The 27,995-nt window shown below is 37.6% G+C and overlaps 1 protein-coding gene across 3 annotated transcripts; it reads right to left on the bottom strand.

Moving 5' to 3' along the window:
• Nucleotides 1-356: 356 nt before the first annotated feature.
• Nucleotides 357-27,966, bottom strand: LOC103697441. 3 transcript variants are annotated; one of them, XM_039116605.1, is made up of 5 exons: nucleotides 27,782-27,920; nucleotides 15,644-15,764; nucleotides 1,795-2,172; nucleotides 1,292-1,577; nucleotides 357-1,140 (listed from the first exon to the last, which is right to left on the bottom strand). In XM_039116605.1, the coding sequence occupies exons 2-5, from the start codon at nucleotides 15,675-15,677 to the stop codon at nucleotides 1,041-1,043; spliced, it is 798 nt and encodes a 265-aa protein (XP_038972533.1). In that variant the 5' UTR covers nucleotides 15,678-15,764; nucleotides 27,782-27,920; the 3' UTR covers nucleotides 357-1,040. The 3 variants fall into 3 exon arrangements, with proteins under 3 accessions (XP_038972533.1, XP_026657042.2, XP_008777517.2); XM_026801241.2 differs by having other exon boundaries at nucleotides 357-1,577; nucleotides 1,795-2,164; nucleotides 27,782-27,966; XM_008779295.4 differs by having other exon boundaries at nucleotides 357-1,577.
• Nucleotides 27,967-27,995: the final 29 nt, after the last annotated feature.

Here is a 27,995-nt window from a genome sequence, read left to right as displayed (position 1 = left end):
GCCATGTTGCCTTTCGATGTGCTTTTATGCCATTTGCTCGGTTGCGGATTTCAGTTTCCACCATTTGCAGACATTGGCTGGCTCTTTTGTTCAGGAGACATGACTGGTGAAAGAATTTGTTCGTGACAATTGGCTCCTTCAAATCCTACCCACTATTAGAATTGAAATATGCCCAAGCCATTTGAAGCTTTCTTTTTGAATGTCCTACCAAAATATATTTAGTGGATCTTTGATATGTTTATACAATCATATAAGCATTAGATATGTGTTTAACATGGGAGCCAGTTCTTTCCTTATAAGGAATTTAAAGGATAAATATATTTAAATGTAAATATTTTGTTCATGGAACAATCAAATTCTCAATCATGAGGTGGGACCATATTATTTCTCAAAGAAAACATTAAAAAGAAACAGAAAAAAGATGTCATCATTCATCACCTTGCACGTATTGATATGCAAAGCATGTCCGTATTGTTTCTTTCACCCTTTAAAGAAAAAAAAAAGAAAGAAAAAAAAAAAGAGTCAAGCTCCACCTACTTCCTTAAGGTAGTTATGTCTATAGTATGTGGCAAAATAAACATTACATATTAAATTTCATTCCTCCTAGGAGTTACTATTATGCATCTGATTCGGCAGATGCTGAATACATTGCATGAAATATATCAAGGACTTTTTCTTCCAGGGCTATGAAGATTCAGATTTCTTTGGATAAAAGGCAACTTCTAGTCGTCCATTGTAGCTTGAATGAGTGAATCACAAATGGTTCAACTGATCTCATCTACACCAAAAGAAAACTCCCATTTTAATTGAGATCACTGCAACTTGACCAGATTTGCGACATTAGCTACTGAAAATTTATCAGCATCCATTTTCCTCCTAACTTCTCTGGATTGGTTTAACTGCTGCCAAGACCACAGCTATCTTGCAAGTGAGAAAGCCTGCAACTCCAATGAATAGTTCGGTTGGTCTCAATTCTAAGCTTGAACCTCCCAACCCATACTTGACTGTTACCACACTTGCAACCACGAACAACGCCAAGCCTAACCATGGCCTCTTAAGTCCACCAAAGGATAGGACAAAGTTTTCCATTTTACCATCTGAAGAAGGCGACATGGGAACCGACAATCCATCAACCGACCTCTGCAATAGCAACAGATAAAGGAAGCCACAGATTCCTCCAAGTAAGTATGACAAGGAAGCTTTCTCACTAGTAGTCAAGATCAAGATAGAGGAACCACTTAATATAAGAATTAGGTCATAAAGTAGCAATGAGAACTTCAGATCTGCATACCCCTTCATGCCATCCTCCATAGAGGTTTTACCATTTGTTAGCGAAGTTGCTGGATGGGACTGCTTATTTAGAAAGGTTGAAAACTCATTCCTGGGTAGTTCGGTAATAAGCAAAGGTCTCAGCTCAGTTATGGACAATCCTCCTCCCTCTCCAAGTAGTATGTTATTAACTTCGAATTTATACTGCAAACCTTCAAACTGGCTTTCACTTGTACACTCAATTGATGTAGACATAGATAGTGGACCAGTTATCACCATTAACTGCATGCCATCCAACCTCCAGGAACCTGACCTTGAAGATGAAAAGCAGAGGACACATGAACTCTCACTTAATCAATGGACATTGGTTTTTGTGATATGTAAGTTTTCTACATGCAACTTTTTAAACTTGACAACATAATATTTAGCTTTCATGTGATTTTAGTGTTGCAGATATGTGCAAGTTTTTATAAATTTAGCACGAGATAAGTGATAATGATGTCAAAACTAGTGTTTTGGACTTACCTGATTCAAGGCCAATCCAAATGGCTTCAATTTTTCCTAGCTTGGGTCCTTTAAAAGTGACAATATCAACTGAATCTCTCTGAAAGTGGATGGCCTCAGAAAAAGTCACGTCATTCTTTTGTTCAGCATGCTGCAATGAAACTGAACAAACCCTCTGTAGTAATGAATCACCATTTACATCTATCAGGCAGAGCAGTATGGCAGCATTTATGTCACTCAAACCAGAGCCAAAGTCTTTGCTTGTGCATAGCTCAAGTATATAGAATGAGCTAGATGTATCCAATTCCAAGGAGGAAATTCTCTCTTCAGAAATGTATTTATATATGATTGCTCCTTTTGCTGGCAGAAGACGGGAAGGCTTTGCAAAACCCTGAAAATCTGAAAATCATATAATCAATGTTTGAAAGTGTTATAGTTCACATAGAGTGATTAGTATTACAAGAAAAAAAGAAAACAAAGGCTTAAAGTTAGATGATCAAGTACTTGTAATAAACATCCAATCCAGGATAAGTCAGACATGGAACCACATAACAAGAAGACAATATTTTCCTGTCAAAGAGTGCAATTCATGTCCAGAAAATGTGCAGGTAACCTTATAAAATAAATGATACAAGCCAACTTGTCCAGAGCCTAAAATTTTACTTCTTCATTTTTGAAAAAATAGGCACACCTAATCAATTTCATTCAGGAATGAAAAAAGATACAACAGAGTGAAAAAAGGAGGCAAAGGCCTAAATGAAAAGTAAAGAAATTGAAGAACAAAGGACCTTCACGTACAACTGCACAGGAAACAGATCTACCTCCCCAAACACTGAAAACAAAGTTATCTAATCAAGCTCTTTAGAAGCAGCGAAAAGACTCCAATCTTTCCCTCAAGAACTTTTCATTTTAATTATCTGGTCCTCATTCCTAAAAATTTGTTTGAAAATGTGCTTTTTCCTCTTCAAGTTTAAAGACCAGCAGGTCACTGCCACCACTCCATCCCAACACTCTCTCTGCTCTTTTGCCACAGAAGGTTGACTCATATCTGTCTAGGACAGATTAATATAATTTGGGAACCAGGGTCGCTCAAACTTCCTTTCCAATGAGCTGAAAAGCTGCAGGAAAGTAATGGGCAGACAATATTTCCCTCTTGTAAGATGCAAAACACACAGTGAGTAGGTGCAGGTCTGCCCCCTCGTCATCAAGTTTCCTACCATCACTTCAGCCATAGGAAGAACCTGAACTTCTAGCGGGCAAGAATTTCCAGAGAATCTTCGCAGCTGGGAAGATTGTTCCACCATGATTTAGAATTCTATAACAATGTTTAACTGAAAACAAACTAAAGTTGTTCCATCTAAAGCAAATATCATCAAGGTCCATTATTTAGAAGGTGAGACAACACTAAGATTTGAAGATAGGGACAGATGCTTCTCTCCAAGTTCTGTAGTACCATATCTGAGATTGTAAGCCCCAGCCTACCTGTTCCTGACTCAAAGCTTTGATATTGTTCCCTTCTTCATAGTACCTATCTCAAATAATCTGTGTAAACAGTCTTTTAGAGGACTCATTCCAGCAAGTTATCATTGAAATGAAGACTTTTTGTCCATTACCCAATTGAAAATTTGCTCCTGGTAGGAAAATGTGCTGTTTCTTTAAGACACTTCTCCCGAAAGGAGCAGTTTCATTCAAAATATTGCTTCCAATAGCATCAGCAATTCTTCTTTTGTAATAACTAGCCAAAATGCACATTCAAATGTTTTTATCAAATGAAAAATATAAATAAAAAATCACGATTTATAATGATTTAATTATAAAATTATCAAAATTATATTAGCATGTCGTATGAGACTTCCATGTTGTAATAGTAGCTTTGGAAATGGAAATGCTTATCATTATTACATTGAATTCTATTGAATGCTACTTCTATTTGAGTGGCTCCCTCTATTTGACCTCAAGGATAGCATCTCCTTTTCAAGTATATAACAGATACTCATATTGGTTTAAAAAACTATACAAAAGATGGTATTTCCATTAAAATCGCAGCAAGAAAATTAAAAAAAAAAAACAAATGGAAAGCAAAACTAACAGAAATTAAATCTAAGGGATAGCTTTAATTGAAGCCCAAACTTATAGATCACTAGTAAATCCCAAACTAAAACTTAAACAATGTTACAAGTAGATTATATGTATTAAGATCAAAGTTGAAGAAAACTATCAAAACTTGATTGACAGCTCATGTAAATCATCATTTGTTTAGCTCCTGCCACCCTATATTTTCTCAAAAAGCTTCCTGCCGATGCATATGAAGGACATGGTGCTTGCTGCAAGATTTTCACACATCTCTAAGCAACTGTTCATGATCACACTGTACGAGTGCTTTAGGCCCAAGACCAACTTCTATTAGCCAATGGAAAGTTAGGGATCATGCCACTTGATGCGGGATTTACACCCCGTCACCAGCAGAGCCCACACACCAGCCGAGCAGCAGAAGAGAGAGTGTCCCCCAGAAGGTATTGTCCGCTTTGGGTCTGATTCGGGGGTCGAGCGTACCCGGAGCCCTCCTCACGGCGCCTCATGGTTTTGCCCCACAAAAGGTGCCTCCTTAGGGAAGGGTGATTGAGCCCCCCATTATATGGCACAGACCTTCCCGCTACACGGCCGATGTGGGACTAAATTCGGGGAACCCCCCGTAACACAGCCCCCCCAGCGGGGAGGTCCTGTGCCCGGGTCGGCTCCTTGCTGGATAGGCGGAGGGCCGAGGCCCTCCTTCTAGCGCCATCTGATGCGGGATTTACACCCCGTCACCAGCAGAGCCCACACACCAGCCGAGCAGCAGAAGAGAGAGTGTCCCCCTGAAGGTATTGTCCGCTTTGGGTCCGATTCGGGGGTCGAGCGTACCCGGAGCCCTCCTCACGGCGCCTCACGGTTTTGCCCCACAAAAGGCGCCTCCTTAGGGAAGGGTGATTGAGCCCCCCATTATATGGCACAGACCTTCCCGCTACACGGCCGATGTGGGACTAAATTCGGGGAACCCCCCGTAACACCACTGATTTGACCACTCTCATGAGCCTATGATTCACAATGCACTCGATGATCTTATAGGATACATTGGGTGAGCAGATGATGGAGAATCCTCTCCAAGTTTCAGGTCCTCAAGGAAAAGACTGGAAGGGAGTCGATTGGTCCTTGAGTAGATAGCCAATATTTATACGAATAGACACTAACCCGCACTTGACACGATCCAGGAGGTCAATAGCATTGTAACATTCCTAATCTTTGTTCGGGAAGATAATGTGCTCGGATAGGAACGAAGCATGGATCTTGACTGCATACTTTTAGTGGATGATTTTGAAACCTGTAATGATTTAAGCTAGGGAAGGACACACCTACACTGTGCATATGGACTTTGTCCACAACTAGATTATCGAGCTAGGGAACTCGATATGTGGCTTCTTGCCACCGTTGGATGAAAGTGTTGAATTAAATTAAATATTTTAAAATTTGAAAACTGCATGCCAAACAAAGCAAGCCACGGCCAACCAAACAATTGATTTGGTCAACAGGCAAGTGGCAAGCATCTGCGTACAAGAAAGGGAGCAAATATGGAAAGATCCCTAAAGAAAGCAGGCCAAGACAAGTGTCATGCATCCACGCGCAAGAGCAAGCATGGAAAGGCCTCCGAAGAAGGAAAGAAGCATGGGTGGCCAAGATGCAACAAGCCGCAGGATCAAAGGAGCAGAAGAAGACACATCATCAATCCGTGAGAGGAAAGTCTGCTTCTTTTGATACGCCTGAGCCTATATAAAAGGCTCTAGGGATCATTTCAAACACAATGAAAAATTTCTCTTCTCCCTCTTGTTCTTATTCTCTTCTCCACATAATTTTAATTATTTTTCTGAGTTTTTTTTGAGCTATCTGCAAGCATAAACGTGCTCTTCTTTCTTTCTTGAAAGCGCACTGACGGAGAAGACGTGGTTCTGTATTGGATCGTCGTATCTCTAGAAATTTATGACAGCGGACCCGTGCGTGGGGGCATAAACTTTTCTGAAACAACGCATCAGCGTGCTTTGATCTACAGGCCATCTTCTTTTATTTCTTCATTTTATTTTTCTATTTTTAAGTAAATAATTTGCTAGTTTATTCTTCTTATTTACTGTTTATGAATATTAGAAACATTCAATTATTGATTTATCAATTATATTTGTGCATCTAGGCTAACAATCCAGAAAAGTTTATGTACTGTTAGCACTAGATTTTAAATTATAATATTTATTATACATTTTGCCACATATTGTATGCACAATCTCGGTATGATATCACAACTGCCACATATTGCATGCACAATCTCGGTATGATATCACAAATCAATCTCCAAAAATCATTGAATCTGATTATCATATTCAAAATTAGTATTTGTATCAAATCATAGTATTTAGTATATTTCAGCTACTACACATTTTTGCTAGCTTCACTTTAGTGCTTATTTTTTCAAACAAAATATTAAATTTTCTAACCTCCAAGAGGTTTATTAATACCTCCATTTGGACTTATCACAGAGTAATTTCCAAATTCCATTCAAACGAAAATTCGAAAATTGGTTAATTCATAGGAGCTAGCTTAATATTGCACTTAGGATAAAATTGAACGTTATCTAGTAAAATTATCCATGGAATAACGGTGTCTAAAAAAATCTTGTCAAAAAGGCCTACGTGCCTAAGAAAGGCCGGTACTTAAGTAAGCCTAGTGCACCACCACCGATCTAGAGCTGATCTGACTGTTATTTTTTGAATTTTTCAACTAGACATCTAAAGTTCAAATTAGATATCAGTGCAATAATTTGACATAAACCTTTTTATTTTCACAGGTATCAAAACTGTGTTAAGCTACAAACCAATCTCTTTCTTCTATTCTAATCAATAGCTTCCACACATCTGAAAATTTTAGTGCTAAACTTGAAAAGTTTGACAATCAAAACTTTAGGAGGTGGCAAAATAAAATGTGGTTCTGGCATGGAAGAAGTTTGATTTTGAATTTGAATTTTTCTCCATACGGCTGATTAGGAACTTATTTCATGCTCACCTTCCCCATTTGATTTTCAGCATGTGCCCCGCATGGAAGAAGTTTGAATTTGAATTTGAATTTTCCCCCATGCGGCTGATTAGGAAGTAGTTTCAATTATCCGACCAACAAGCCATGTATGGCACATGAGTCTTAGGTCTATATAAGGGAGTCCTAGGCCTTTTGTGAGGATATATTTTTTATCATTATATTTGCTCTTTTATGCACTTGAACTTAGTCCCAAAATCAGAACTTAAGAATAATGACAAATGTGAGATATTTGTAGAGGTCAAATTACTTAAAAGACCCTTCCACTCTGTAAGTAAAGATTCTGATCTCCTTGAACTCATACATAGTGATGTATGTGACTCAGGAAGAACCTCAAGGGGTGGAAACAAATATTTTGTAACTTTCATAGATGACCTTTATAGATACTGTCACCTTTATCTTATCAAAGCTAAAAATAAGATCTTAAATAAATTCAAAGTCTATAAAGCAGAGGCTAAAAATTAACTAGATAAAAAGATTAAAACCTTAAGGTCTGATAGACGAGATGAATATACCTCATTTGAGCTGACCAAGTTTTGTGAAGAACATGGAATAATTCATGAAGTGACAGCTCTCTATTCACCCCAATCTAATGGAGTAGCTAAAAGAAAGAACAGAACCTTAATGAATATGGTTAACTCTATGCTAATTAGTTCAGGTGCACCAGAAAATCTTTGGGAAGAGGCACTAGTAACTGCATCTTATATTTTGAACAGAATTTCATTCAAACATAATGATAAAACACCATATCTGGAAACATAGAAAACCTAACTTAAAATACTTAAAAGTGTGGGGGTGCTTAGCTAAAGTAAAAATTTCAGAAAATAAAAGAAAAAAAATTGGACCCAAAACAGCAGAAGCAATATTTATAGGATATGCAATTTAGAGTAATGTTAATAGATTTTTAGTGTTTAACTCTCAAAGAAATGAAATTAATAACACCATAATGGAAGCAAGAGATGCAATCTACTTTGAAAGTATATTTTTCTTAAAAACAAGAATAAATGATCAAATAAATACCAATAATAATCTAAGGACTAGTTCAAGCAGAACCAGATTTAGAGAGGAAGAAGAAAAAGAAACTGAACCTATAAGAAGTAAAAAAATAGAGTTGAAAAGAACTTTCGAGAAGACTACTATACATTCCTAATAGAAGACTCCCCTACATCTTTAGAGGATGCCATGAAATCTTTAGATGCCCCCTTTGGAAAAAAGCTATAGATAATGAAATGCAATCCATAGTTCAAAACCGCACTTGAAAATTGGTAGACCAACCCCTAGAAAGTAAACACATAGGGTGTAAATGGATCTTTAAGAAAAACTTAGGCCAGATGGAACTGTAGATAAATACAAGGCTAGGTTAGTAGCCAAAAATTTTACTCAAAAATTTAGAATTTATTCTTTGATGTTTATGCCCCTGTAGCTAGAATCACTACCATTAGGATCCTTATTGCCTTGTCTTCCATTCATAAGCTGGTTGTACATCAAATGGATGTTAAAACTGCTTTCTTAAGTGGGAACCTAAATGAAGAGATCTACATGGACCAATCCAAAGGTTTCATTATCCCAGTACAAGAGAAAAATGTATGTGGGTTGATTAGATCTCTTTATGGTTTAAAACAAGCCTCCAAACAATAGCACCCTAAATTTGATGAAATAATCCTAACTAATGGATTTAAAATTAATAACACAGATGAATGTGTATGTTATAAAAAGACGAATAACAAAATTATAATCTTATGTCTATATCTAGATGATATCCTAAATTTTGGAACAGACTTAGAAATTATTAATAAAGTAAAACAATTTTTATCTCTAAAATTTGACATCAAAAATTTAGAAGCAGACCTAATCCTAAATACTAAAATCATAAGAAATGAAGATGGAATAACTTTGTCTCAAAGCTACTATGTGGAGAAGATTCTTAAAAAGTTTCACTACTCTGATTGTCATCCTGTATCTACTCCCTATAATCAATCTCTTCATCTAGAGAAGAACTTGTCGGGTTACCCCCGTACGCGTTGCGACGATCGTAGCGGAAAAACACGCGCGGGGTCGTTCATCTCATGAACGTCCTAGGGAACGTAGATTTCAAAAATTTTCTTGAGTTCTCTAACTCAGATTTATGAAAACTAAAGGAAAGATTAAATTAAATACTAGATTAATTTTCAGATCTACTACAATTCTTAATTGTTAAAGATTTATAAAGATCTAATCTTTACCTTTGAGCGGGTAGAACTTCACCGTTATCTGATGATCGTTGGATTTGGTTCGCTTGAAGCCGCACAAGCGTTCGGCCTCTACAGGTATCCATACGAGGTAGATCGTTCCAAGCTCCTTGATCTCACTAGGGTGCTAACTCCCTTGCAAAGATCGCTTTGATGGCTGATTTTCTCTCCCTTTAATCAACTCCTTGATTACTTTGAGAGGAGGACGAAGAAGGACCAAGAGGAGGAAGAATAAGACGCCTCTTCTTCTTTTTTTGCTCACGCCAGGGAGGAGCAGGAAGGGGTGGGCGGCTGAATGAAGGCTCCAATGCTTCTATGCCTCACACCTGGTCTCCTTTTATAGGCATCTCATGCCCATACAAACAAGAAATAATCTCAATGATAAATCACTCCTTGATTCATCCATCCAAAATCTGCTACACCCCTTACTTAATTCTATCACACCCCTTACTTAAAAGAGATTGGAGAAAATCTAAGGGATAAGCTTGCGCCGTGTGGCAATCTATGTGAATAAGGAGGGGCATCTGCCCCTCCACTTGGCATGTGGACCAAAAAGGAAAGGAGGGGCGGACGCCCCAAAGGAGAGGCATCCGCCCCTCCTTTCCTTCTTTGCCTCACACGCATGGAGGAAGGGATCTTTTCCTTCCTTCCATGCATGGGTCTCCTAATCCAATTAGGAATTATATGGTCCCACTTGATCAATTGAATCCTAATCTAATTAGAACCCAATGTGTCCTCCAATTTGATTCATGTGAATCCTAATCCAATTAGGATCCAAATTGGACTTCATGAATTAAGCTCCTTATCTAATAAGGAGTTCTAATTAATTAGGTCTTACCATCCTTATCCAATAAGGTTAAGCCTAATTTAATTAGATCCAATTGAATTAATTAAATTGCAATCCAATTGCAAAACCTTCTTTAACTCACTAACTCTTAGTGGGTTAAACCAATTTGTCAATCAAATTGACAATCTAGATCAATTGCAATTCTAAATCGCAATCCAACCGTTGGCACGATCAAAACCTCTAATGTGTGTGACCCCATAGATTCTATTCTGTCTGGTAGTGAGATATATTATGATCTCTATCATAATATCATTGAAACTCCTTTCAATGGGTTGAAACAATTTCAACTCTTCTCTTAGGATTCACTGATCACCAAGTGAATGCCTTCGAGTCTCACAATCCACTAGTGACACCTAGCAACATATAGTGGCAACCCAGCAGAACGGAATGGAACCTCTAGGTGCAGTTAGCATATGATACAATATCTCTATCGTGGATTCCGACATGACGGAGGTTATGGATAACTCGTCAAACACCATCGTCTGTCTTATGTCAAATTTATTTGACTCAAGTTCGAAATTGGAAACTCTTTTTCCAGAACTGCCCTAGCTAAGGTCTTTCGAACTTAGTCTCATAAATCACATAGGATCACTCTTAATCTATCAAAATCGATAGATCCTATCTAGATGCAATCCTAATTCGACAGTAAAGCTACTGCAGCCAATCTGCACCACAAGGACCCTTAGGGCCCATGTCTATGTGTCTGCCAAATTGGCTTCTAGGGCATAATTTTAACATAACTTAGGCGATCCAATCAATCAAAGCATGTATGCCCAGATCATTGGTTCTCTAGGGCTTCTTGCAAATTATACCAGACCTGATATTGCATACCCTATGAACCGACTGAGTAGATATACTCACAATCCTAATAATGATCATTGGACTGCTCTAGAAAGAATTCTCCGGTATTTTAAGGGTACCATATCTCTGGAATTATACTATTGTGGTTATCCTGCTGTTCTCGAAGGCTATAGTGATGCCAACTGAATTAGTGGTACAGTTGACACTAAATTCACCACTAGTTTTGTCTTTCTTTTAGGAGGTGCAGCTGTATAATGAAAGTCTGCTAAACAAACTGTAGTGGCTAGGAGCACAATGGAATCTGAAATGATTGCCCTAGATACCACTAGCATTGAGGGTGAGTGGCTTAGAGATCTACTGGTAGACTTACCTCTTGTAACTTCATAATTACGTTTTATATTTGTTCATTGTAACTGCAGATCTGCTATAGATAAATGCAATCAAGAAAATGCAAATGTGAAAATGAATAGGCACTTGAAAGTGCGCCATAAATCATTGAGATACAAATTAAAGAATTAACTTAATTGCACTAAATTTTCTAACATCCGAAAGAAATCTAGCTGATCAGCTTACCAAAAGATTATCTAGAATCATAGTTCTAGAGTTGTCGAATACAATAAAATTTTTTTCTCCCTCTTGTTCTTATTCTCTTATCCACATAATTTTAATTATTTTTTTGAGTTTCTTTTAAGCTATCTACAAGTGTGAACGTGCTCTCCTTTTTTCCTTGGAGGCGCACTGACAGAGAAGACATGGTTCTGTATTAGGTCATCGTATCTCTAGAAATATGTGCCAGCGGACCCGTGTGGGGGGGCATAAACTTTTTTGGGACAGTGCATCAGCGTGCTTCGATCCATAGGCTATTTTCTTTCTTCATTTTATTATTCTATTTTCAAGTAAATAATTTGCTAGTTTATTTTTTCTTATTTACTGTTTATGAATATTAGAAACATTCAATTATTGATTTATCAATTATATTTGTGCATCTAGGCTAACAGAAAGCAATATAAATTTATTATTTCTAAAATAGTTAGTTTCTTCCTTTTTAATAATTGATATTTATCTAAACGGTTGAAAATTTAGGGTTGCAACTTTGGGCATTGGCAAAGATTTCTTATTCCCTAAGAACCAAATCAGGTGCTACAACAAGAGCAAGTGGACTATCAATTTAATCGACGACATGTAATCTCTCTCCAACATGTTTGAAGGGAAAAGAAGTAAGATTTATTTCTAAAGAATTTATAAAATTTAGAGTTTTTAGGTTTTTAAAGTGATAACTCATTTAACTGAAAATTGCATCTGATCTACTAGCTATATCTCATGGAAATAGCCACTCCGCATGCGGGGGTTATAGGCTATGTACTTGACCCTTCCCAGAATCTGCAGTGGCGGGATCCTTGTGAACTAGGATGCCTTTTTATCTAGCAGCTATATCTAGTCCCAAACATAGTTTATGGAGCCCACAATAGTGACGACCACATAGGCCTTTAGTGATTCATTGTGTACTCTTTCACCCCCACAAAGCACATCATGTGGGACCATGAGAAGAGGGCAGATTGCCAAACTCAAGGTTTGGCAATTTCTGAGGATCCTTCTAAGGAGGTGACTACATGCATGACAAAGAAATCCCGGACAAGTAGTCATGCAAGGTTAACCAGCATTGACACACTAATACTTATGGAATTTACGAATTCTAGTACCAAGATCTTCAGATGGGCAACATTCAGAGATATCACGAAGCCACTAGGAAATGTACAATTTTGCAAACATAAAGCTAGTGGTTCAGAGATCACAAGAAATAAGTGACATATAAAAGATTGTTACCTATCTTCAAGTTTTTTAGGATGTTTGTGAGTATTTTATATGTTTTCTTTTTACTTTGAAACTATGTCCGAAAGTAATGAAGATAAATAAAACATAAAAAGTTCTCAGATTTTAAAATGTCTCATAAATTTTTATTTTATTGTAGCTTAATTAAGTGCTTTAAGTCTTCTATAATCAAATCTCTATCAAACTACCCAAGTGAAATTGGAAGGCAAGCAAAGTTTTCAAAAAACAATGGTCTATAGGTGCACAACAATGAATTAATCTCCATTAAATTTGTTATCAGGCTAGACATGCAAGTAATATTAAGCCACACGTACATCTTCAAAATCGGAAGTTGGTCGGTCCAAGCCATTTCCATTTGGTCCTTAACTCACTCACTTCGATATGAACTTGTGGCATTCTCATAAGCAAGTCACTTAGGCAAATGGCTTCTTTAATCCCCTTAGCTTCTAGTTTCGACCACCTCATGCATTGATCCCCAAGGATTTAGCTCATCCTCAACATGCAATCTGAAGCTTCAAAACACCAAGCACCATACAAAACTTGAGGCTTGGACTGATCACTTCATATACGAAGAAATTTCTTTGCAACATAAAATTCTTTGAAGTGATTGACCTTCAAATTGTTTCAGTGAATTGATGTATTGCACGCAATACAACCATTCTTGAGACCATCATTGTAATGTATTTCAGTTCATGTGTAGTTCTGACCATTAAGGTCAACCATTTATGAGGCATGAACTTGGTAGAAGAATTTGGATATTCAATGATGGACTACATCAAGCCACTACATAAGCTTCTTGGCCTCGCTGTCTTGCAGTTACACCACCATTTGCATCCCTGATTTGCCACACAAGTGGTTCAAGGGTTGAATCCTAGGGTGAAGACCAATAAGTGCTTTGGAGGATTAATATTCTCATCTTTTGCACACTATGCGAAATGTTCATTTTGGCATTGGACAATAGGATTGACCTTTGCCTTTCTTGACTTGGTGAAGGCTAATCAATGCACAACTACACCCTTCATTCTAAGAAAGACCTTCAGAAAAAATTTTAAACCAACCTCAAAAACCTATTGAGGTTAGACTCTTCTTATCCATATGAATTATTTCGGCATTGCCTTCCTTACCAAATCCTTGGTTTCCAAAATTTGTAATCAAGATCCTAAAATGACCTTTGCTCTCTTTTCTTGTAGATTTGCCTCATGGAGCATTTTTAAATTGCGGCTTATGATATGCGGATGGGACAAAACGAGGGTCACATCATCCTATTGCTCTTGACTCAGAACATCACCCTCAAGGTGAAGGTTTATTTAATTAAAAATATGCTTAAGGTTATTTGGAGCACATGCATAATTTATGCTCCTTACGCTCTAAGGTTGCTAAAATCAACTAGTGTTAGTGTTATTAGCAGTCAGCTTACGAACAGGTTATGCAAACAATGTACTTCAAGCATGTTGCAAGCACACAAACCTTAAGAGCAAGGACCATATTGCAATTTGTGGGTTCTTAAACCCCTAGTTCAGGGTTAAGGAACGGGTTGGTCTTTACCCACAAAGTAGTGTCATATGTCACTTGGTTTAATGAAGCCACGAGTTTTTCAAAGTTAAGGTCCTAACATAGAAGGGTCATGCTAAGGAACTTCACGGAACATCATGAGTTGTGACCTTAGCTTCTAGAGTCGCAAGGATTAACTACTATTAGGGAGTCGGCTCGTGCACATGTTATGCAATTGAAGTAATTCAAGAATCAGGTAAAGAGGCCTTAAGAGCAAGAATCATATGGAATAGTGTCGTCTCCTTTGTTTTACTATAGCAAGTATTTTAAGGGTGAACTCTAACACACCCCACTAGACAAGCAAAGATGTTTGAGTACAATTCCAACAATTGTTGGTGAATATTTCCTTTACAATTGTTATACCTCAAAGTGCCTTTAAAGCATCTCTCTAATCTCATGCACCTTCTTCACCTTCAGGATGACATATTGAGAAAAGAAGAAAAGAGATCAAAGAAACCTTGTATGTGTTAAGATTCATATGAGAATTTTGTGCAACGATTGAACATCTCTCCTAGAAAGTAGGGCATAATTGTGCATCAATTTTAGAGGAGCCTCACCAAGTTAGGAAAATGAAGATTCACCATACTTTTACATGTCAAAAAAGAAAATTTCACAAACCATGAACAAGATGAGAACATTCATCCTCCAAAGCCACCATTACTCTTCACTTCAAGCCTACAATCTTCAAACATCTCATAAAGGAAATCATAGAAGCAGAGCGGTGGCATAGTGAATCAAACTCACCAAGCCAACAATGCCAAGAAGCTTAAATAAAAGCTTGATGTCGTCCTTCAATATAAATCCATTTCTTCCACCAAGTCCATGCCTAATAGATGGTTAACCTCCTCAAAGGTTGGAACAACTCATATTTGCCCAAATCATAACATACTATAATGATGGTATAAAATTAGTTTATTGCACAGAACAACTTGTAATTGAATGGCACTTGGTGAAGGTATAACACTTCCAAGAAATTGATGTTCTATAATAAAAGCTTCAAGCTTCATCGATTGCATGCCAGGACAATTTAGAGCCTTGGAGAATATATGAGGTCTAGAAATGCTTGAAGCATTCATGCACATGTTTTAAGAAATGTCAAGACAATTTCAGATGGGATTTGACGAATAGTGACCAAACGAAGATGATTGTCCATTTATCTATTAACTCTAAAGAGTTATATATGTAATGAAAGTATTAATTGTACCGCAAGATTTACCAAATTTGGTTGGCATCAATGTCTGCAAAAACAGTACTAAGAATCATATTGACAAATTATTAGTATACGGTATAGTTGATACGATACACATCGCATACCAAGATAGACTCCCAATGCTTTTCCTCACTCCTAACCATTGGTACCACCCAAAATTGGGTGATATGGTGCGGTTCCACTCAGTTTGAACCGGTATGGACTAATTTAATTCATATATCAAATCAAACCTCGATACAATACCAGTACCTAACCAATATGGTCAATACAGGATGGTATTGTCGTATAGCAAACCTTGATTGACATTGAGTAGTTGCATCACAAGCATCGATTTGCAAACATTATCCTTCCTCCCGGTTTTGCTTGGACATTTTGGACAACTCTTGCTTATAAAAGACTTAAGCACCTGAATAAGCTAAAAAACCAAAAAAATTTATAAACATATTTAAAAGCAAAAGGATCAATTCTTTTCATTATTGTCATAAGTTTTATAGATAATTTGTATTAAAAAATGACATAAGAACACTGATAAGAATCCTAATAAACCCCAAACAACATAAATATTTCTCTTGAGGATGATAGTGTTATTTTGATGATTAACAAACAATTATCCAAAGCATGCTATAAGTTAAATTGATACTTCATTTATAAGTTCATTACTCTCAGTACATATGCTTAATTGAAAATATATATATGGTCTTGTTCATTGGATGGATCTAATCTTGAGAATGCAGCAAAGTGTGAATTGAGTCGACCCATAGGTTGATTGGGTCGACCCCGGGACTTAAAGGAATCATCTGGCACACTCCTGCAAAAACAGCACAAATGAACAGTGAGTTGGGTCGACCCAAGGTAGGCATGAGTCGACCCAACCTCCAAAGAACCTCAAAATGCAAAGGAAAAATGCTCTCTGGATTTACTGAGAGGGTCGACCCACACAGTGGTTGAGTCGACCCAAGCTTGAGTCGACCCAAACCCTGAGAGGGTCGACCCAAAGGCAAGACAGAAAGACAGACAGAAAATGGTTCTCTGGAATTACTGAGAGGGTCGACCCAAGAAGAAGTTGAGTCGACCCAAGTGAACTTTTGAGTCGACCCAAACCCTGAGAGGGTCGACCCAAATGGAAGACAGAAAGACAGACAGAAAATGGCTCTCTGGAATACTGAGAGGGTCGACCCAAGAAGAAGTTGAGTCGACCCAAGTGAACTTCGAGTCGACCCAAAGAATGGTTGCGTCGACCCAAGTGAAGGAAGTTTGAAATTCATGTTTCTGTGTTCTCTGAGAGGGTCGACCCAAGGAATGTTTGAGTCGACCCAAGGCCAAGTTGGGTCGACCCAAGGACAGGTTGAGCCGACCCAAAACACGGGCTGAACAGTAACGGATAGTTCTGCAGATGTACTTTTTGTCCTTCCCAAGGTCAGTAGCGGCTAGTTTTTGAATTCTAACCATTGGGGCTTGACCAAAGAAGGTGGGGAGGCTATTTAAAGGGGCACTATTCATCAGAGAGTAATATCTTTTGAGAGGTCTATCAAAGAATACACAAGAATACAAAAGTGCCCTAATCTTCTTCATCAAGAGGCTTCATTCAAAAATCAAAGAAAGGGATTGAGCAGATTCAAAGAGGCATCAAGAGCTCCTTCCCCCATTGAAGAGTGAAGCTTCCTTGACAAAGAAGAGCCAAGCGACTTCAAAGCGATAATTTCTTTCTAACTCTACTTCATTGCTCATATTGTTCTATATGCTCATTTAGGAGTTTAAATCTTTTCTTTTCATTTGTTTGAATACTTTGTAAAGGTTCGTTGGTGAGCCCGCAAAACCAACAAAGGTTTTTGGTGAACCCGGAAAACCAAAGTTGTAAAGGTTCGTTGGTGAGCCCGCAAAACCAACAAGATTTTTGGTGAACCCGGAAAACCAAAGTTGTATAGGTTCGTTGGTGATCCCGTAAAACCAACAAGGTTTTTGGATTGTGAGCCCGGAAAACAATCCAACTGTAATCCGCGAGATTATAGTGAATTCCCAAGGGTACGCTTGGGGAGTGGACGTAGGTGCTAAGGAGAGCACCGAACCACTATATATTGTTGTGTTTGGATTGTGTTTGTGCTTTCATTCTCTCTTGCTTTACTTTCTATTCTTGCATTAGTTTAACTCACTCTAATAACCTAAGAAAGCATCCATCGCATTTAACTAAGAAAGTTTTAAAAGCACTAAAGTTAAGAAGAAACCAATTCACCCCCCCCTCTTGGCTTGTCACCTTGGGCAACAAGTGGTATCAGAGCAAGGTGCTCTAATAGTACTCATTGATCTAACAATCAAGAGTTAAAGATCATGACAACCCAAGTGGGATGTGCAATGAGTGAGGGACAATCCACAAATAGACCTCCTCTATTTAATGGCACAAACTACACATATTGGAAAGCCAGAATGAGGATATTCATTCAAGCTTCAGATTATGAACTATGGCAAATCATCACTAGAGGACCTCACACACCCACACTTAACATAGAGGGCACTATCATACCCAAACCAGAAATGGATTGGAATGAAAATGATAGAAGATTAGCACAGTTAAATGCAAAAGCTGTAAATATACTTTACTGCTCTTTAGATGTAAATGAATTTAATAGAATATCCACTTGCACCACCGCCAAAGAAATTTGGGATAGACTTGAGGTCACACATGAAGGGACCAATCAAGTTAAGGAGTCTAAGATAAACATATTAGTACACAAGTATGAACTGTTTAAAATGGAATCTACTGAGTCCATAACTGATATGTTTACTCGTTTTACTGATATTATAAATGGGCTTAAGAGTTTAGGAAAGTCTTATTCTAACTCTGATTTGGTGCGTAAAAGTCTCAGGTCTCTACCAAGGAATTGGGAGGCCAAGGTAACCGCTATTCAAGAAGCAAAGGACCTCAACACACTGCAGTTAGAGGAGCTTCTAGGATCACTCATGACCTATGAGTTGACAATGAGGCAAAATTCAGAAGATGAGGTCAAGAGGAGAAAGCCTATTGCCCTAAAGACTACCACCCCTAGACAACAAACTGAATCGGAAGATTCAAATGATGATGAAGATATTGATGAAGAAGGGATGGCAGTGCTTGGGAGAAAATTCAGAAAATTCATGAGAGGTAAGAATAGATTTCCATAAAAAGAAGCCCTTCATTAAAGGTAACTCAAGCAAAGAAAAGGGTAAGGACAAAGAAAAGGAGAAAGAAACTCCCATTTGCTATGAGTGTAACAAACCCGGGCATTATAAGATAGATTGCCCAGATTTGAAGTGGATGGCAAGAAAATTGAAAAAGAAGAATTTTATGGCCGATTGGAGTGAGAGTGAGGAATCAAGTTCGGAGGACTAAGATCATCAAGACACGGCCCAAATATGTCATATGGGCCAATGACGATGAGGTAGATTCTGAACTTGACTGTGATTTTACTGTTGATGAATTACATGATGCATTTTTAGAACTCATGGAAGAACATAAGAAAGTAATTAATAAAAACAAAGCTCTAAAAGAAGAAAATCAATCTCTCATTAAAGATAAGATAAAACTGTCTCATAACTACGAAACATTAAGTAGGAAACTTGAAAATGAAACCAAGAACTTAATTGCTGAAAATATTAAGTTAAAAGAAGATGCTGAAAAATATAAAACTTTGGTAGATAAATTTACTCTTAGTTCTACCAAATTAAATTTGATTCTTGATAGCCAAAAGCTGTATATGATAAGGCCGGTTTAGGATATAAAACAAATAGAAAACAAAAATTATTAAAGAATATTTTTGTAAAAGCTAAAAATGAAAATATTACTTGTTATTATTGCAATAAGTTAGGACATAGAGCATATGAATGTAACTTTAGAAAGTCTAGTCAAAACAAATCAAGTAATAATCAAAAGATAAAATTCAAAAAAGTTTGGGTTCCAAAAGGAACATGGAGTACTAACCCTAAAGGACCCAACTTAGTTTGGGTACCTAAAGTTTCTTCTTGATTTTGATTGCAGGTGTGTCTTGCAGCTGACAAAGTTGAAAAACGTTGGTATCTAGATAGCGGCTGTTCAAGACACATGACTGGTGACGAAGATCAATTTGTCACCTTGGAACCAAAGAATGGTGGAGTAGTAACCTATGGAGACAATGGTAAAGGGTATATCATTGGAAAGGGTAAAATTTTCATTGCTCCATCTGTTTTTATAGAAAATGTCTTATTAGTTAAAGGTTTGAAACATAATCTTCTTAGCATAAGTCAGTTTTGTGATAAAGGATTTTAAAGTTACATTTGAAGCATCTGTATGTATAATCACAAATCCTAAAGATAATAGTATTGTACTTGTAGGACAAAGGCAAAGGAATATTTATTTAGTAGATCTTCAAGAATTAGGCAAGAAAAATGGTTTATGCTTAATTACTAATGAAGAAAAGAAAAATGAAACTAGTTGGCTTTGGCATCGAAGACTAGGACATGCTAGTATGGAATTAATATCAAAACTAGTTAAGAAGGAGTTAATAAAAGATGTGCCAAAATTGACTTTTGAAAAAGACAAAATATGTGGACCATGTTCATTGGGAAAACAAACTAAGTCATCCTTCAAATCGAAAAAATGTAGTCTCAACAACTAGACCATTTGAACTCATACATATAGATTTAATTTGGACCTACTAGAACTACAAGTCTAGGAGGGAAGAAGTATGGACTAGTTATTGTAGATGATTTTTCAAGGTACACATGGGTTTTATTTTTGGCACATAAGAATGAAGCATTTTCAGAATTTTTGAAACTATACAATAAAATCATAAATGAAAAGAAACTCACATTGGTAGCAATTCGAAGTGATCATGGCACGGAATTTGAAAATCAACACTTCGAGGAATTCTGCACTAAAAATAGAATATCACATCAATTTTCAGCACCTAGAACGCCTCAACAAAATGGGGTTGTTGAAAGGAAAAATAGGACATTGGCAGAAATGGCACGCACAATGTTGTGCGAGTCAAATCTTCCAAAGTACTTTTGGGCTGAAGCTATAAACACTTCTTGCCATATTCTAAATCGAGTCTTAATACGACCTATAACTAAGAAAACTCCTTATGAACTTTGGAACAATAGGAAACCAACTGCAAAATATTTTAAAGTATTTGGATGTAGATGTTTTATCTTAAATAATGGCAAGGAGGACTTAAGTAAATTTGATGCCAAGTCAGATGAAGGTATCTTCTTAGGATACTCCACATCTAGCAAGGCATACAGAGTATTCAACAAAAGAACCTTAGTAGTGGAAGAGTCGGTCAATATTATATTTGATTGAGTCTGATAGTGAGTCTGCTAGGAAAGAAAGTATTGTTGATGATGATACAGGAATTATAGACTTTGAAAAGTTGAATATAGATGACGTGCCAAATCAAGATAAGGGAGAAGATTGCGTGCCACCACAACCCCAAGACGTGCCAAAAGAATGGAGGTATGCACATGGACATCCCAAAGACTTAATTATTGGTGATCCATCTCAAGGGTAAGAACTCGATCTTCTCTTAGGAATTTAAATGATTATCTTGCTTTTGTTTCACAATTAGAACCTAAAACTTATGAAGAAGCTGAAAAAGATACTAACTGGATAAATGCCATGCAAGAGGAATTAAATCAATTTAAAAGAAGTAATGTATGGACATTAACTGAAAGACCAAAGCATAATTCAGTAATTAGATGAAAATGGAGTAGTTATAAGAAATAAGGCTAGACTTGTAGCTAAAGGATACAATCAGGAAGAAGGAATAGATTATGATGAGACATTTGCTCCTGTAGCTAGATTAGAAGCTATAAGATTACTTCTAGCATTTGCATGCTTTATGGACTTTAAATTATATCAAATGGATGTGAAGAGTGCATTTTTAAATGGTATTATTGAAGAGGAAGTATATGTAGAACAACCTCCAGGATTTGAAAATCATGAATTACCAAATCATGTGTTTAAATTGCATAAGGCATTATATGGATTAAAGCAAGCACCTAGGGCTTGGTATGATAGACTAAGTAAGTTTTTCATTGATAATGACTTTTGTAGAGGAAATGTAGATAAAACTCTATTTCTCAAAAGAAAGGACAAAAATCTACTAGTGGTACAAATATATGTAGATGACATAATCTTTGGTGCCACTAACGATACTCTATGCAAAGAATTTGCTGATTTAATGCATGGAGAATTTGAGATGAGTTTGATGGGAGAATTAAGCTTCTTTTTAGGATTACAAATCAAACAAACCAAAGAAGGTATTTTCATTCATCAAACTAAGTATACAAGGGAAATACTGAAGAAGTTTGGTAATGAAAATCATAAGGGAATTGGCACTCCAATGAATCCCACTAATAAGCTAGACAAGGATGAAAAAGGGAAAAGTGTAGATATTAAGCTCTATAGAGGACTAATTGGATCCTTGCTCTATCTTACGGCTAGTAGACCCGACATTGTATTTAGTGTAGGGATATGTGCTAGATATCAATCGGATCCTAAGGAGTCACATTTAAGTGCAGTTAAGAGGATCCTTAGATATTTAAGAGGAACCACCACCATTGGATTATGGTACTCGAGAGACTCATGTCTAGATTTGCTTGCATACTCAGATGCAGATTTTGCCGGATGCAAATTAGATAGAAAGAGCACAAGTGGCACATGCCAATTCTTAGGAAACAATTTAGTATCATGGTTTAGTAAAAAGCAGAATTCAGTAGCACTATCCACAGCCGAAGCTGAATACATAGCTGCTGGTAGTTGTTGTGCTCAAGTATTATGGGCTTAAGCAACAACTAGAGGACTATGGTGTTAAACTAGAAAATATTCCTATTAAGTGTGACAATACGAGTGCTATCAATCTCACTAAAAATCCAGTTCAGCACTCTAAGGCCAAACACATAGAAATAAGGTACCATTTCATTAGGGATCATGTGCAAAATGGAAATGTATGCATTGAGCATATATGCACGGAAAAACAATTGGCCGATATATTCACAAAACCACTGAGTGAAGATAGATTCTGTATGCTCAGAAGGGAATTAGGTATATGTGATCCTTTTATTGAATGAATATGAAAGGAAGTTAGTAGTCTCATGATACATTCTTCTAACTTCAAAAATCCCATGAAACATGAGTCAAATTTGTTGTCTATAAATTTCTTACTCATGTATCAATGTCCCATAAGGAGCTTATAAGGATTAAAAGCGAGGAAAACTTTTTAGAAGCAAAAAGGGAGAGAAAACCAAGTTCTGCACTTGGGTCGACCCAACCCAGAACAAGGGTCGACCCAACGTTGAGTCGACCCAAGAAAATTCTTGAGTCGACCCAACGTCGGGACCCCACTGTTAAAAGGGGGCCCGAGAGCTCATCTAGGGGCACTGTTTGCCCTTTGTCTTCTTCCGAAAATCCTTGTCCCCACTCTCCAATCTCCACTAGACTCCTCCAAACAGTAGATTTCTTTAAGATCTTGGAGAAATGGGTCCCAAACGAGCCGTAGCCAAAAGATCCGGAAGAGTGAGCCGAGTCCAACAAGAGGAAAGGCGCCCTACCGAGCCTTCTCCCGTGTCTCCACCACGTGAGGCACGTGCGGAGGTCCCTCCTCCTCCTTCCCCCTCAGTGCTCCTTGCAAGATTTGCGGGGAGGCCGGTTACTACCGGAAGAAGGATCCATTTCGGAGTTTTCAACCAAGAAGGATTTCGAATTTGGAATGGATCCAAAGACAAGGATGGGAGTATCTTTGCTCCCTTGATGTGGTGATATACCCCGGGTTAGTCCAAGAGTTCTACGCCTTCCTCAAGAACTGGTATGGGAGGGCTTGTTTCAGATGTTAGAGGGGTTCGGATCCGTGTATCCGAGGAGAGCTTGAGTGAGCTTCTACACCTACCTTGCACGGGAGCTATTCCGGAAAAGATCAGATAACAAAATGAGAGCTCTTCAGCTGATCATGGAAAATGAGAACTTCGATTTCTCTCAGAAGGTAATAGCTAGTTCTCTTTCCGCCGAGATGAGGTTATTGCTTAATATGATAAATAGAATTTTATTTCCGAAGACCGGGAGATTCGATCTCATCTCAGAACGAGATCTTGCAGTTATGGAGTGCATGATTAGGGGGATTCCCCTAAATCTTCCGGCCATGATATTGAGGCAAATGAGAAAGGTAATAAGCAGCAACAGGGTATCATTGCCTTATGGCATGATACTTACATTGATCTTCCGTCAGCATGGGTTACCTCTCGAGGAGGAAGCATTCAAGAATCTGCAACCCACAGACACGTACACTGCACGGTCACTCATACGCATGGGTTATGAGAAAGTGAACGGGCAGTGGATACATACTGGTGCAGGCATTCAGGGTGAAGCACCAGAGGGAGAGGCACCAGAGGGTGAGGATGAGGAGGCCTATGGATCATCCTACTGCACCCTCAGAGGCTGGACCATCGTCATCTGCTCCTCCGACAGATACGGATGACTTCTGGAGCAGGATGACAGAGCTCATGTCAGCTCAGGCGAGGACTATTACTGACGGGCTCACGAGCCGATTGGACGCCCGCTTGGATGTCATGTCTGCTGATATCAGTGATCTGAGGCAGCAGATTGGAGCACTCAGGAGAGAGAGAGAGACACATGGACCTTCTGTGCCACAGGCTGCTGAGTCAGAGATATCGGCACAGAGTCATCCAGCTCGACGTGCTCCACGCCAGACCCAGTCTCACCAGGCTCGACCTCCCCTCGCCACTTATGCTAGGCGGATGAGGACTAGATCCCAGCCATTAGATTCTCCCTAGGGTGATTTTAGCATTTATGTTTAGAGCCTAGGCTAGAAATCTAGTTCTCGTATGTATCTTGCCTTTTCTTATATGTATCTTGCTTTTTCCCTTATGTATCTTGTCTTTCCCTTATACCTTTAAATCTTGATTGTGGAACATTGTACTTTTCATCGTTTTGAGCATTAATATATGAAAATGTTCCTATTTTGATCAATGAAGTTTGAAGTTTGTTCGTTATTGCATCTTTTCCCATATCTATGTTTTTGATGATGACAAAAAGGGGGAGAAGAGAAGAGAAAGAGTATATAAAAGAAGTTATGAAGAAAGGGTATATAAAGGGAGAAGAGGAAAGAGTATATAAAGGAGAAGAGAAGGAAAGAGTATATAAAGGGGGAGACGAAAAGATAAAGTATTCACTCTAAGAAAAGAAAGAGTATTTCATTTGAGAAGAAAGAGTATTACTTTTGTGAGAAAGAGTGAGTAAAGAAGTTATGAAAAGAAAAGAGAAATAAATGGGCAAACAAATTGAAAATCATATAAGAAAGCTTAATATATCTAAGGGGGAGCAATTTGCAACAATGAAAATCACAAAATCAAAAATTTCTATCAAGTTTCAGAATTTGGCACATATAAATTCAGAATTTGGCACGCTCCTCTCGCACCCCGATACATAAGCTGAAACTCATAAATTTTTGAAGTTTCATTGCTAATGAATTATAAATGAAAGGGGGAGCCATTCAAAAAGTCAAATTGGCAACTTTTGGATGATAAAGGGGGAGATTTCACAAGTATATATGAAAAGCTGAAATTCAGAAATTTAATCCCTCTTATAAACTGATTTTAAAGACAAGTATCAATAGGCTTATACTCTTTATTTGTAATCATCAAAAGGGGGAGATTGAGGATGATAGTGGTTATTTTGATGATTAACAAACAATTATCCAAAGCATGCTATAAGTTAAATTGATACTTCATTTATAAGTTCATTACTGCTCAGTACATATGCTTAATTGAAAATATATATATGGTCTTGTTCATTTGGATGGATCTAATCTTGAGAATGCAGCAAAGTGTGAATTGAGTCGACCCATAGGTTGATTGGGTCGACCCCGGGACTTAAAGGAATCATCTGGCACACTCCTGCAAAAACAGCACAAATGAACAGTGAGTTGGGTCGACCCAAGGTAGGCATGAGTCGACCCAACCTCCAAAGAACCTCAAAATGCAAAGGAAAAATGCTCTCTGGATTTACTGAGAGGGTCGACCCACACAGTGGTTGAGTCGACCCAAGCTTGAGTCGACCCAAACCCTGAGAGGGTCGAGCCCAAAGGCAAGACAGAAAGACAGAAAATGGTTCTCTGGAATTACTGAGAGGGTCGACCCAAGAAGAAGTTGAGTCGACCCAAGTGAACTTTGAGTCGACCCAAACCCTGAGAGGGTCGACCCAAATGGAAGACAGAAAGACAGACAGAAAATGGCTCTCTGGAATTACTGAGAGGGGTCGACCCCAAGAAGAAGTTGAGTCGACCCAAGTGAACTTTGAGTCGACCCAAAGAATGGTTGGGTCGACCCAAGTGAAGGAAGTTTGAAATTCATGTTTCTGTGTTCTCTGAGAGGGTCGACCCCAAGGAATGTTTGAGTCGACCCAAGGCCAAGTTGGGTCGACCCAAGGACAGGTTGAGCCGACCCAAACACGGGCTGAACAGTAACGGATAGTTCTGCAGATGTACTTTTTGTCCTTCCCAAGGTCAGTAACGGCTAGTTTTAATTCTAACCATTGGGGCTTGACCAAAGAAGGTGGGAGGCTATTTAAAGGGCACTATTCATCAGAGAGTAATATCTTTTGAGAGGTCTATCAAAGAATACACAAGAATACAAAAGTGCCCTAATCTTCTTCATCAAGAGCTTCATTCAAAAATCAAAGAAAGGGATTGAGCAGATTCAAAGAGGCATCAAGAGCTCCTTCCCCCATTGAAGAGTGAAGCTTCCTTGACAAAGAAGAGCCAAGCGACTTCAAAGCGATAATTTCTTTCTAACTCTTCTTCATTGCTCATATTGTTCTATATGCTCATTTAGGAGTTTAAATCTTTTCTTTTCATTTGTTTGAATACTTTGTAAAGGTTCGTTGGTGAGCTCGCAAAAACCAACAAAGGTTTTTGGTGAACCCGGAAACCAAAGTTGTAAAGGTTCGTTGGTGAGCCCGCAAAACCAACAAGGTTTTTGGTGAACCCGGGAAAACCAAAGTTGTATAGGTTCGTTGGTGATCCCGTAAAACCAACAAGGTTTTTGGATTGTGAGCCCGGAAAACAATCCAACTGTAATCCGCGAGATTATAGTGAATTCCCAAGGGTACGCTTGGGGAGTGGACGTAGGTGCTAAGGAGAGCACCGAACCACTATATATTGTTGTGTTTGGATTGTGTTTGTGCTTTCATTCTCTCTTGCTTTACTTTCTATTCTTGCATTAGTTTAACTCACTCTAATAACCTAAGAAAGCATCCATCGCATTTAACTAAGAAAGTTTTAAAAGCACTAAAGTTAAGAAGAAACCAATTCACCCCTCCCCTCTTGGCTTGTCACCTTGGGCAACACTCTTCTTCACCTATACATCCTCACCCCTAGCTTTCATTGGCCTCCACCCTTCATGAGACATATTTGGAGTGGGCTCCTTTTAGACTCTGCCTCTTCCTTTCCCATTCTATATGGACATACCATTTGCTATGTACATTCTTCTTTGCCCTATTACTTGTAAAATGATTAAGTGAACAAATAAAAATTTCTCAGAGTAAAAGAGTAATATTATCATACAATGTGATCGCGGGTAATGACAGCACATCGAATGGTTCTCTAAAATAAATCATATGCACCATCCATGAAAAATACTAGTGTTATATAATTATTGTAATGTTAAAAAATTTACAATATAACATATTATCAATTAATTTATCTTATTCATTAAATATGAATAATGCTATAATATACCATATTTATATATATATATATGAATATTAATTATATTAGCATAATAAATACTTATAGCTCTTAATAATGTGCATTAACATAGAATGTAATTATATTTATTATATATGATTAAAAATATGATTATATTATATGACATGGAATTATCAAAGATTAGATATTATAATATAATACCTATCAATAATATTATAATTCTACTATAATATTATATTTTAACATTATAACATATATCGTGGCATAGAGTTATTATGTCATTACTAATATATTATATTAAAAACTCATTAGATGATATATTTATGCAAATTGGAATATGCTAGAAGGTTTGCTTCATTCACTTGAGATTACTTGGAATTATCTTAAGTGTCGGAATCAGATTCAACCGTTCCCTTTAACTCCCAATAATGGATATCCTAAGAATGGAATGTTTACATTCTTGACAACCAAACACGACCTTTGCTAATCACTAGGAAATGAAATTAAAAAAAACATCATATATAATAGAAATGAATTCTACAAAAATCCATATAGCTACATAGATTTACCATCTACTTAACTTGATCTCTACCATGCAGGATACTGAGTCTTGTTTCTATTTATTAGCTATAATAGAAAGTCATAGGATTGGCAAGGTCAATATTCTGTGAAAGTACAACAAAATTGAAAATCTGGTTATTACCTTGAAACCTAGATCTTTTCGACCATGGAATGATGCGGAGAATGGGCTTATCTTCTTGTGGAACTCCCCTTTCGATCAATGGAACTCGTACATGTACTTCTGACAAATTGCTGCTCAAGTGCCATCTTGTAGGAAAATTAGAACATATCGATGTATTAATTGCTTCACAAAGACAGCCAGCATTTCTGTGATATTATTATGATGTTACAAGAAT

The sequence above is a fragment of the Phoenix dactylifera genome, unplaced genomic scaffold (assembly GCF_009389715.1).
Source record: "Phoenix dactylifera cultivar Barhee BC4 unplaced genomic scaffold, palm_55x_up_171113_PBpolish2nd_filt_p 000113F, whole genome shotgun sequence".
In the NCBI taxonomy this organism is placed as follows: domain Eukaryota; kingdom Viridiplantae; phylum Streptophyta; class Magnoliopsida; order Arecales; family Arecaceae; genus Phoenix; species Phoenix dactylifera.
The sequence above is the reverse complement of the archived record's forward strand: the minus strand, read 5'-3'. Positions and strand labels throughout refer to the sequence as shown.

Bases quoted from the DNA above. Each gene is read 5' to 3' on its own strand.
- LOC103697441 (XM_008779295.4), bottom strand. From the start codon at position 15,677: ATGCTTGTGATGCAACTACTCAATGTCAATCAAG. The intron at 2,173-15,643 runs GTTTGCTATACG...TATGATTTTCAG, and splicing joins ACTACTCAATGTCAATCAAG to ATTTTCAGGGTTTTGCAAAG. The intron at 1,578-1,794 runs GTAAGTCCAAAA...CTTCAAGGTCAG, and splicing joins TTGGATTGGCCTTGAATCAG to GTTCCTGGAGGTTGGATGGC.